General features: G+C 33.9%; 1 protein-coding gene and 1 pseudogene across 1 annotated transcript; one reads left to right on the forward strand and one right to left on the reverse strand.

Annotated features, from left to right (window-relative positions):
- The first annotated feature begins 854 nt into the window (after positions 1-854).
- On the forward strand, positions 855-3,728 carry LOC106437992 (annotated as a pseudogene).
- A 164-nt stretch (positions 3,729-3,892) lies between these two features.
- LOC125586900 lies at positions 3,893-4,565 on the reverse strand. Its single transcript, XM_048756749.1, has one exon. It carries the CDS (start codon positions 4,323-4,325, stop codon positions 4,080-4,082), a length of 246 nt encoding a protein of 81 aa, XP_048612706.1. The 5' UTR covers positions 4,326-4,565; the 3' UTR covers positions 3,893-4,079.
- Between the last annotated feature and the right edge of the window lie 8,604 nt (positions 4,566-13,169).

Genomic DNA, 13,169 nt, shown 5'->3' on the forward strand with positions numbered 1-13,169 from the left:
TACAAAATCATATAAATAAAAGTTTAATTTAATTAATCATTAAGATTTTAAATATATATATGTATATATATCATTCTAAATTAAACTATAAACCATATTGAATAAATAAATATTTTAATTTCAAAATTTACGTTGAATAAACTTTTTTTGATAAAATTTTTGAACTAACATTGATAAATTTTTTTAAAATTATAAATTACTAAAATTATTAATCGCACAATGAAAATTTTGTTATCAGTAATTTAAAGTTTTTGCTATTAAAGATACACATGATCAAAAAAATATATGAGTAGAAAGCATCATTTAATAGACATTAATATTAAAAATATACTATGTATGTTAATATCATTTAAATTTAATTACATATCCTATCAATTTTTTTTAAAAAATTGTTTGGATTAATAAAATTGATTTATATGTTCGCACCAATTTAATTATATATGTAATAGTTACTGACTTTTAATTATTCAATATATATTTATTATTTTATAATATGTAAGAACATATAATACATAAAATAATTTATATATATAATATTTATTCCGCGCAAGGCGCGGGTCTTAATCTAGTCGAATATTATTCTGCGACATTTTCGCTAAGCTCGATCCAAATTAGAAGTAACTAGCAGAATATAAAGTTACTTAAACAGGTTTTTGCATATCATAATCTTTTCGATTATAGAATAAAACATGTTAAATCAGTATTCTTTCCATTTTACATTCTAAATTTTGAATATTATTTTGCTACATTTCCATCAAACCTTTACTTATTTTTGTATATTTTGTCAAAAAAAAAACTCATTTTTTCTAAGTTTTTGCTAATTTATTTTATAATTTCTTATATACTCAAATAGACAAAATGTATGGTAATACTGTATGTTGTCTATTTCTCTTTAAAGAATATTTAAGTGCAAGTCTTTGGCCAAATTCAAATTTAGAAACTAAGCAATTTTTGAGGATCTTGACACTTTACAACACATGTTTACTTTTGAATTTGATTTCTTAAATTAAGCTCTAAAAATAGAATCAAATAAATACTTTCCGTAATTATCTCCAATAAAATTTAAATATTGATACCGTAAAATAAACATCACACCATCGTCTTCTTTAGTGATTTCACCATCTTCCACCACCAACTTACCTAGACAGCTCCTTTCCACCTATTATTTTCTCTTTTGTATTCTCCGACAAAACATAACACACAAGAAACATAGACAAGAGTGCTTGAACTAAAACAACATCGACGCCATTATGGGTTCCTCTGCTTCTAAGACCACTTCTTCTTCTTCTTCTTCTTCTTTGTGTTGCTCGGCGTCAACTTCACCTCCGGTGACGAAACTCAACTCCAAGGTCCCATCGCCGTTGTCGCCTGCCAGGGTTCCTAAAGCTTTCTCATTTCCGATGCCGTCGGTTCATCATCCACCGGCTAAAGAAGGCGACACGCACCACCTCGTCTCTCTCAAGTCCACCACTTACGGTTCTCTTCACATCACCGATCTCGACGGAGCCTCCAACAGACAAACATTGCCTCATATCTCCCTGTCCGGGAATAACAATAACAAGAAGATACCTGAACCAGAGGAGTCACGCGACTCGTTATCTCCTGACTCAGTGATTAACACATGGGAGCTCATGAACGACCTTGACGATGACTATTTGGATAACGGTAACGGTAAGCATGATTACTGTGCATTAACAGTAAGTTATCAAAAAGATTTTATTAATATTAACCTAAAATATGTTTATGGTAATACTGTATGTTGTCTATTTCTCTTTAAAGAATATTTAAGTGCAAGTCTTTGGCCAAATTCAAATTTAGAAACTAAGCAATTTTTGAGGATCTTGACACTTTACAACACATGTTTACTTTTGAATTTGATTTCTTAAATTAAGCTCTAAAAATAGAATCAAATAAATACTTTCCGTAATTATCTCCAATAAAATTTAAATATTGATACCGTAAAATAAACATCACACCATCGTCTTCTTTAGTGATTTCACCATCTTCCACCACCAACTTACCTAGACAGCTCCTTTCCACCTATTATCTGTCTAACTTTTTCTCTTTTGTATTCTCCGACAAAACATAACACACAAGAAACATAGACAAGAGTGCTTGAACTAAAACAACATCGACGCCATTATGGGTTCCTCTGCTTCTAAGACCACTTCTTCTTCTTCGTGTTGCTCGGCGTCAACTTCACCTCCGGTGACGAAACTCAACTCCAAGGTCCCATCGCCGTTGTCGCCTGCCAGGGTTCCTAAAGCTTTCTCATTTCCGATGCCGTCGGTTCATCATCCACCGGCTAAAGAAGGCGACACGCACCACCTCGTCTCTCTCAAGTCCACCACTTACGGTTCTCTTCACATCACCGATCTCGACGGAGCCTCCAACAGACAAACATTGCCTCATATCTCCCTGTCCGGGAATAACAATAACAAGAAGATACCTGAACCAGAGGAGTCACGCGACTCGTTATCTCCTGACTCAGTGATTAACACATGGGAGCTCATGAACGACCTTGACGATGACTATTTGGATAACGGTAACGGTAAGCATGATTACTGTGCATTAACAGTAAGTTATCAAAAAAGATTTGTTTTGGCCTCCAAATTTTAAAAAGTTATTCAATATACGTGCATTAACAGTAAATTATCAAAAAGATTTTATTAATATTAACCTAAAATATGTTTATGGTCTCTTTGATCTCAGATTCGGTTCTATCTTTCTCTGAACTCACCGCGGATCATGACGTTGGTGTTGATGGGTCTGCCATGAAACCGGACGACTCTTACGAGTTCGTGAGAATCGAAGAATATGAGGAAGATTGGATACCACTGCCTTCTAAAACTAAGCAGCCTCTGTGGAAGCATTTGGCTGAAGAATCTTTTCTCTCTGATTGGATCCTAACATCATCTCATCTTACAAGAGAGCATTGTCTTCAAAACAACTAGGTAAAGACACGAGACAAACCAGTTTACTAGAATCTGCACGTTTGAGTTCTAGGTCTTTGGAAGAGCAAGAGAAACCAAGACTGTCTGAAACAGAGAAGGATGAGAACAAGATAGTATTATACTTCACTAGCCTCAGAGGAATTCGAAAGACTTATGAGGATTGCTATTACGTAAGGACGGTATTGAGAGGGTATCAGGTTGCGGTAGAGGAACGTGACATCTCAATGGACTCCAAATACAGGAAAGAGCTTCAGATTGCACTAGGAGAAGAGAAACCGGTTTGTTTGCCTCAGGTGTTCGTAAGAGGAGTCCACATTGGTGGAATGGAGGAGATCAAGAAACTCAACGATGGAGGTGAACTGGGAGAGATGTTAAAAGGGCTTCCTGTTTGTGAATCACTGGGAGCTTGTGAATGCTGTGGAGATGCAAGGTTTGTGCCGTGTACTAGTTGTGGCGGTAGCACCAAAGTGTTTGAGGAACAAGAAGATGCGTTTAAGAGATGCAACGGATGCAATGAGAATGGATTGGTACGTTGTAAGAAATGTTGTCTCTAGTGAGTGGGTTCGGTTGATTGATGTTGATGTGAAGAGAAGACAAAACATTTAGGGATATGCTTGTGAGTTTAGATATGTTTTGCTTGGTTGTGTTCTTTGTACATTGATATAGTAACTGACTTAAAGGCTCATTGATATCCTTTTAGGCCACAATTGTTTTCTTCACATTGATGTTTGTATTTTCTTCAGCTTGGTTCTTGATTAACTTTGGTTTCATCTATGTCTTGAAATAGCAATGCGTTTGGTAATCTCGTTTTGTTTATATCACGACCGGATTTGAGCACAGCCGGGTAAAACATTAGCCTTGCTCCCCCTCCACAAAAATAAGCTTCTAAATTCCGAAAAAGTTTTTTGCCCCAAAATATATATTCTTAGCACCCTTAATTCGTAGGCAACAATATGTATCATGTCTTATGTAAGAAGCAATACACTTTGTGTTTCTTGTGGTTGTAAACCAAAAAAGTATATACATATTGTATTAGTTCGTGGTTCGTATCTGTACTCTATACATGAGCCTTTTGACAGTTTTACAAGAATATAGCTAGGAAAGCTTGGTCAAAACAATGGTCAACTATGGAAGGTGGTCGAACCTGGCTGATTCATGTTTGACCCATGAGTTGACTTTCTCTGCTTCACGGCCAAGTCTTTGCTCCTCCAATCTCGCTGCCTTAAGCTGACTCTCTTGCTCCTTCACGGAGAAAGTGCTTGCGTCCGATAGAAATTTGTCATCGCCTGTTGGCAAGCTACGGTCACCGTTGTTGCCCGTGGTACTTTCATAGGTATCTGGATGGCGAGAGCAGCACAAGTTTGAGCCCATGTGGATCAAACTAAATATTTGATGGAATTAACTACGGAAAGACCTTATAAGATTGAAAGAAAAAAATTATTTTTAAAGACTGAAATTCGAGAACAAATGAGAGAGAGGGCCAGAGGGGATTGGTTAGTGTTGGACCAGGACGTGTTATCTGCTGAATATTAGTGGTTCGAGAAAAGATGAAAACTTGCCTCACTTTTTTTTTATAAATTTGTGAATTGGAGTATGACATCAGTAATAAAACAAAAAAAATTGTATACTTGTTATAAATTAAGCATTGAAATGATCATCCACTTCTTTACCAAACTCAAGCACTATGATCATCCACTCCTTTACCAACTCAAACACTATGATCATCTACTCATCAAGCATTATGATCACCCACTCATTTACCAAATTAAGCACCATCTTTGTTATTTTATGTATTGTTGTTCACTATAAATACCATCATTCATCTCACTCTTTTGTACACCATAAACAAGAACAAGAGTTTATAATCAAAGAACCATTACATCTTCTTCTTCTTCCTTATAATAAACTTTCTCCCTCATATTAGTGTTATTTGCTTCCTACGGGTATTAAATTCTACTCTTATTTAAATTTCTCGATACTATAAATTATAAATTATTTCATAACACGTTATCAGCACGATCACTCTGCGATTCGGTAAAATTTATTTGTATCATTTATACCCTGTTATAATGGTCGGTATACCGCCTCTACTATTATTTATATCATGTTATAATGGCCGGAATACCGCCTATATTATTTACTAGTAATTTAATTTATTTATTGGTCGACCGAGCCGCCTTATATCCTGTTTATTATTTATTGGTCGGCCGAGCCGCCTTATATCCTGTTTATTATTTATTGGTCGGCTGAGCCGCCTTATATTCTGTTTATTATTAATTGGTCGGCCGAGCCGCCGTATAATTTATTTATTATTCTGCATTGATCAGCTGAGCCGTCGCATGATTTGTTGTCATATAACATAAATATTTCATTGTCATAATTTTTCACTTTTATGAAATTTTATAGATTTGATTGACCGTTTAATACGATATTTTCAGACTAATTTTTGGTGCACTCGATTTAACCCCAACGGTCACAAAGAAAATTTTTCAAAAATTTTCTCTTTCTCCAACGGTCATGAACAGTAATTTTCATCTATAAATACAACTCATTTTCACTCCATTTCATCATCCAAAACATTTCATCTTCTCTCAAAAATTTCAAATCGCTCTCCTCCGATTTTTCATTTCAAGGAAGATGATTCGCGCACTTTTGTTTTTATGTGCCATTTTTATTTGTGTTTCTATTTATGGTTTATTCGTTGGAGAATTTACTCCGAGTGAATTTAAGATGAATATCGGTTTAATTTTCTTTACATCGCTTCTCCTTGTAATTGCTTGCATGATTAATGTAAACGGTTTTTAAATTATGAAGTTCATAATAAATGGTTCATTTTAAAATTGCGAAATTCTAAAAAAAATAAAAAAATAAAAAAAAAAATATATTTATATATAGTCATTTTAGACGATGATATATATATATATATATATCAACGCTTGTCTATATGCAAGAATAATAGTTATTTGATGAATTAAATTTTGCTTATTATACTTTAATATGCTTCATGGTTTAATGGTATTAAGGAAACATACTTTATGATTCATGGTCTAACATCATAAAAGAAATTATTTGTAATCGGTTTGTTTTGTAGTCGATTAGTCTTTGGTCTAATATCATAAAAGAATTTGGATTATATGTTGATATTTACTAATGTAATGGCCATGTTTATATGAGCAAAATTTAAAGTTTTCAGGATTGTGTATTCTCTCGGAAAGATATGTACAAGTTATCAGCCAATTCAGAAACGTGAACAGCTGAAACTTTCATCACCGATATACTTCTGTTTATAAGATAAGTATTTTTATGCTTTATATACAAGTTTAACAAACTTGATTAGATAAATCAATTTGCATGAAGTTGGCAGTGATATAAATTTGTTCATTAAATTGATTGATAGGTTAAACTTTGTTAAAAAGCATGAGAGTAATAATATAGTCTATATAATAATTACTATGAAAGTTTTATTTATTTTCTGATATAATATGACACCTTTGTTAATACATATTTATATATATTTGAAATATTTTGATTTTATTACCATTTATATTGGGGATTTTAAGTTTAAAGCTTGACTCTAAAAGATCCATAAGTTTTGGAGAATAATATATATATAAAAAAAGGTATTATCACCTGAAGTGATTACCTAAAGCTCATTTTATATTTTGCATTTAAAGATTACAAGACCTGAAGTCTGTAAATAAAGCCAACTATGTTGGATGTTAAGTTTAAAGGTAAATTTTTTTCAATAAATTTTTTTATGATGCATATATATTGAAAAATATCTATTGATAAATCACGTCTAGTTGATTATGATTCATTCTCCTGAAGAGAATATGACATTTATACCCTTTTAGACGTGAACATTGGTCAAGAAAATGAACATAAAAGTGGTTTTAGACGTAAGCATAAATGAGGTCAAGGTCCAAAGAGTTTCTTTATAGAACTCATACTCTCACTTAAAGTTGAGAAAATAAACATGGTAATAAAGAAAAGAAATTATGAATTCATCTGAAGATGAAAGAAAATTTATTGTGTGTACAATACAAGGTAGTAAAAACTTATAGAAAGCTTAAAAAGAGGATCTATATGATGCTCCAGAAGTGTACATAGTATTACTGCACATAAAAATTCAATTTAAAGTTCTTAAGAATGCAATTTAAAGTTCTTAAGGTATTGTATTTTTATAAGTATCAAAAGTTAAAAGGATCTACGAAAAATACATAACCCATGTAGGATATGGTGTTGATTAAGAAAATGAGATACATTCGAGATTGATAAACCTGTAGTATTATCATCTCGAGGGAAGAGTTAAAGAATCTCACTTTTTATGATAAGTCAAACATCCAGAAGATTATGTTTACACTAAAACTAAGATTGATGAATTTTTCTCAAAGTAAATCCATGAGATTTTGAGACACTTATATTGAGACAATAAGCAAACGAAATGATATATACATTTCAATCAGAAATAATTCTCAAAGCAGTATAAGTATTTTAGAGAAAATATCTACAGCCTCTTATATATTGTACTACACAAAGATTAGTATAATGAAGATAAATGTATAGTAAACTAGAAGTTTACATTTGGCATGAATCAGTTAGACCATTTTGGTTCATTAATAATGCGAATATAAACTTAAAGGTCATATGCATAGTCATATAAGAACCAGAAGATTCTTCCGAATGATTTGACATATGTTGCTTACCCATAAGATAAAAGGGTAATATGGTTTTCACCAGCCAAAATAAGATATTGGCATAAATAACGAAGATGTTAGTGGACTGATCACCCACTATGCATTTTTATAATATTGGTGAATTCACTTCTTAAAGTCTTTAACGACTATAGCACATTCACTGAGATAAGTGCTAAACATTTTGAGCAACATTGGATCGCATCAAGCCAATAAATATTCACTAGTTCTCCCCATCATTGGTATAGAATCAGAAACCAATCATTTTCATCTAAGAATGTTGGATGTTGCTCCGCCACAGAGCTTCAAATGAAGATGTGTTTTCAAATGAGGTTGGAAATATATGTTGGATATAAATCTCTATTGACACTTAAGAATCCAGAGCCATCCCCGAAAACTATAAGTAAGGCTATACATGAATTCTAAAAGTGAGTTAGTACTTCCAACATAAGGGGGAGAAAATAAACAGCTGGAAAAGAAAATAAGTTGAAATGAATTATCATTGATCCTCGGGCTAAACACAATGTGAAATAGAAGTCCAAAAGATAATTCATTTCAAAACTTACTAAAGCAGTTGCCAGACACGACCCATATAAATATAGTGATCAAGTCACATATACCAGCTGTAAATGCTCCAATAAGAATAAATGTTCTACAAGAACAATATCAAACTGCTAGTCACGCCTGCAGCGTGGTAGACAGATTGGTTCCAAAGATAAATCCTCGTAAATGAAAAAGGAGCATATATTGATAATGGTCAAAACGAGGCAATATAGTTTTGTATGATCTCCAGAAGAGAAATTAAACATGACTGACGAAAATTCAGGTACCTGAGACAAATGAAGAGATCTCAATAAGTTATGTCATGTATGAAACAAAATGGAACCGATAAGAAAATTGACGTCGATGATATTATACATGCAAAGTAGCAGTTGATATAATAAATGAGAAAGAGGATCATGAAAGAAAGTCTATTGAAAAGTGTACACAAAGAAATGATTGGCCAAATCAGAAAGATGCAATAGACAAAGATATAAACTTCTTGTGAAATAGAGAAGTATTTGGACCAGTAGTCCATACACTAAAAGGTGTAAAACAAGTGAGATGTAAATGAACCGTTGCACACAAAGAAAGATCAATATGAAATTAATTGTGAAGAGACATAATTTCATGTGGTAGATGCAACTAGTTTCAAGTTCCTTATAGTCTGGTAATAAAGGAAGAACTTGAATGAAACAATCCACTTGAAAAATGTTAATCCCTGAAAGTATAATCCATAAGGATTGATGATATCAAAATCATGTTCCCGGGAACTCTGCATATTCGATCGAATTGAAACAAACTATTTTATGGGATATATGAAATATTAACAAATGTATCCATTTGTATTTATCAAGAGATTATAAATCAATAGAATCATGATTTGAATATAATCAAAACTCCTGAAGAGTTATAAAAAAATATATTTTGGAAGAAAACTCTTGACAATACTATATTGTTTTTATGTATTCTAAACTGGAGATCTAAAACTGAGATGTTATCATAAAGATCCTTAAAGTATTTTATTTAAGACGCTCGTATATGTTTGGTCCTGAAATACCATACGTAAGAGTGTTATTTAAGAAAATTATTAATCTTTTTCATTACTGAAAAATGTAATTTCATATGAAAAGAAAGAAAATCATAATAGTAACTTCTATAGTTACAAATGAATAATTCGTATGTACGAGACGAATTTCTATACGATTATATGTAAGAAATTTGGTTTGAAATCCAAATAGACCAATAAACTATTGTCTAAGTCAAAAGATAATTATGGACAAGAAGTCTAAATACCCTAGATATCCTAATAGAAATGAATAGAGTTTATTCTCTTAAGCTTAATTCTCTGAAGAGAGTTGATTGGAATGCATACCCTGAAGATATTGTTTCCAGAGAAAGAAATATGATAGTAAGTGTGGTTGTACTCTTTTTCCTTATCATGGTTTTTTTTTTTATCCCATTGGGTTTTTCCATGACAAGGTTTTAACGAGGCAACAAAGAACATACAAAAGATAGACACCCAAAGAGAATGTTACAATTTGAGAGATGAAAATCTATCATTGTTCTAAAGGTTCTATGACTACTCATTCGAGGGGGAGCTTACGTAGTTGTACTCTTTTTACTTTTACTACGGTTTTTTCCCATTGGGGTTTCCATGACTAGGTTTTTAACGAGGCACCACGTAATACAAGATGGATGATCAAGGGGGAGTGTTATAAGATAAGCATTGAAATGATCATCCACTTCTTTACCAAACTCAAGCACTATGATCATCCACTCCTTTACCAACTCAAGCACTATGATCATCTACTCATCAAACACTATGATCACCCACTCATTTACCAAATTAAGCACCATCTTTGTTATTTTATGTATTGTTGTTCACTATAAATATCATCACTCATCTCACTCTTTTGTACACCAAAAAAACAAGAACAAGAGTTTATAATCAAAGAATCATTACATCTTCTTCTTCTTCCTTATAATAAACTCTCTCCCTTATACTAGTGTTATTTGCTTCCTACGGGTATTAAATTCTACTCTTATTTAAATTTCTCGATACTATAAATTATAAGTTATTTCATAACAGTCAACACCTTTAACGAGGAGTACAATTTGATGAGTTCAATACTATTCGCTAGAATTTGAAAACTATATACTCCATCCATTTCATATTAAGAGTCGCAGAAAAATTTTTACGTTATAAAATAAGTGTCGTTTTCGATTTTCAATGCAAAATTATTAATTTTATTCAGCAACTTATTTTTCTATTGGTTGAAGTATAGTTAAGTGTGTAAGTAATTATGTTTTTATATAGAAAATATAAAAAATTAATTGTTTCTTAATCTATGTGCACGAATCCAAAATAACATTTAAAATGAAATGGAGAAAATAATACGTTTGTGATTAATAATGTATTTCTTTAGATATGAATGTTTGATGTTTTGACCATTTCACACCTATTAAAAACAATAAATAAGTCATTTATTATCATTTTTTGGCTTTACTAATAAAGTTTCACTATTCATATTTTTATATTTTACTTGGGTCGGCATGGGCTACTTGTGAGGCCCCGACCCGGTTTTTCTTACCGCCGATACGTCTTCGGTTTGCTTTCCTCGATCAAAGATTTTTCATACCCTATTTTCCCTAACCTATGATTTATATCCAGTTTTCCTCTATGAGGTTCCGTTCAGTTCCCAGTGTTTACTAAGTCTATACAGCATCCTAGCAAATCACTAAGATAAACAGTATAATAAATGTTTACCTTATTGCCTTGGTGCTTGGTTGTCCGCTTGACCATCCATACGATCATGCCTGGCTGACGCCATGTTCTCCCATCCGTCCTTATCCAGTCAGCTCGATCAGAAGACTTAACCGAATTCCCTTGTTCCTTTGTCACTCAACCAACCATCCCCACGTGACCAAGTATCAGGAGAAACGACTTGATCTCCGACTAGCCATCCAGCACAAACAGTGCGCCAGTCTTACTAGCCTTCCAGAACCAGTCTCCGATCACTCCTTGATCAAATAGTACCTCACTCCGCCCATAGGCCCCCAGTACTCCTCTCGGCTATACTGGCCTCCAGTCCATCCCGTATCACAACCCAGTTCTCTTGAGCCATTCGCACCAGTATACTCGATCATGATTCCAGTTGATCCTCTTATGTACGTCGCCAATACGAATGGCATTGTATTACGTGTATACGCACACCAATTAACCTAATGTGCACACTACCACAATCGAATGGTATGTCGATGTAGCACTTTAGGATCGAATCCACAGAGACCAACGATTACACTTTATCTTTATGGGATCAATACTTAGCTAAAACAATATGGGGGTTTTAAGATTTGAGGGTTTTGTGAGAAACAAGTAACAAGATTAATTAAAGTATTCAAATAATTAAAATGCTAGCCTAGGGTGGTTTGATCGGGTGTTAAGCAAGTGTGAGCCAAACAATTATTCAAGTTCAATTAAGAGCAAGTCTAGAACTCGGATCACTCAAATAGAACAGTCCACTGTCGTGGTACTGCTCCCTATGCTGATCGATCTTGATACCTAAACTCTCGTTTGGATCAAGACGCGACAGCAAGCAATAGAGATCAAGTCCGATATGTTCACAAAACACCCTAACATCTACTTTCGCTGGTTAGGGATGCAATGCTCATTCATAACAGATCTAGCAACCTATTACACGGTTAATGAACAGGTTAAACCTAGGATCTAACATTAAGCGGCCAGTTTAATGCAAGCATTAAGAACAATTATGAATGAAGACAATCAATGGTTTCACCTATCTATGTTTAACTCACGGATCTAACACCCAAACACCCTAGACTAAGCAAGTTGACTACTCAGCCATGAACAGAGAAAACACAGAGACAGAGACTGAATAAAACATGTGTAGATAAAATAGAATAAGGGTTCAGGGGGTTCTTCTCTGTGGTGAGAGAGATGGAGCCTTCTCCCTTTATAAAGTATCAAATCACAAATCTCTAAAAGCTCAAGTCTGGTTCCCTGTGTAAAAAGTAGCGTAGAATGTAAAAAGAAAGAGAAAAATATGATATATCAAAGCCACAGACGGCTGGGAGAAAAAGATGGGATAATTAGGGCAAATCCCGTAATGACTTGTAGTTTCCTTAAAAATCTCTGCCGCTGGAACATGCACTTGGGTTGCTCCGCTCTATCCGGAACAGTCACTCGGGTTGCTCCGCTATCGGGAACAGTCACTCAGACTGTTCCGCGTGAAAATCTTCAGATTGCATTCTTTTCTGCATCTTTTGTTCCAACTGGTGCATCTCTCATCCAATGCAACTCCAGGCATGTAATGACTCGAAAAAGACTAGAAAGACTCGATAAAGACTTGAAAACCAATTATAAAACATATATCAATTCTCCCAGACTTAGATCCTTGTTTGTCCTCAAACAATGTCAAGTATCAAGAACAGGGAGAAAGGTTTGAAAGTGTGGAAAATCTCCTATTCTCAGCAACCATACTTTGACCACGAATCTCTGAACCATATAAACAGTAAAACTAGGACAATACACCCTTACCGGAACCCCACTGACTGCTGTTCAAAAATCGGCTCCATACTCTACATCTCAAACCAGAAAAAGCAACATTATCGAGACAGAACTCCCTACATTCATTTAAGAGTAGCGTGAGATTCTCATCACATGCACTATTCAGGGTAGACGGGCTAGGTGTTAAACAGGCTATTTAATGGTGGAGTTAAAAGTGTTTAGGGGCTACCATTTCATTGTAGAGGATGCAGGATATCGCACAAAATGGCAAGAGAGGATAGATCCATTTGATGTCCACAGCCTCTACTCGTTTTTGCTCTATCTGGTGAGACTGTTCTGATGACGGAACAGGCGACTGATTGTTCTGCTTTCTACTTTCCTCTACACACTCTTCAATACTTGGTACCAACTTCTTGCTCGACCTTCCCAGTGGCTCATGTTTCTTTGATT

Source organism: Brassica napus, chromosome C5, assembly GCF_020379485.1.
Source record: "Brassica napus cultivar Da-Ae chromosome C5, Da-Ae, whole genome shotgun sequence".
NCBI classification, from domain to species: Eukaryota; Viridiplantae; Streptophyta; class Magnoliopsida; order Brassicales; family Brassicaceae; genus Brassica; species Brassica napus.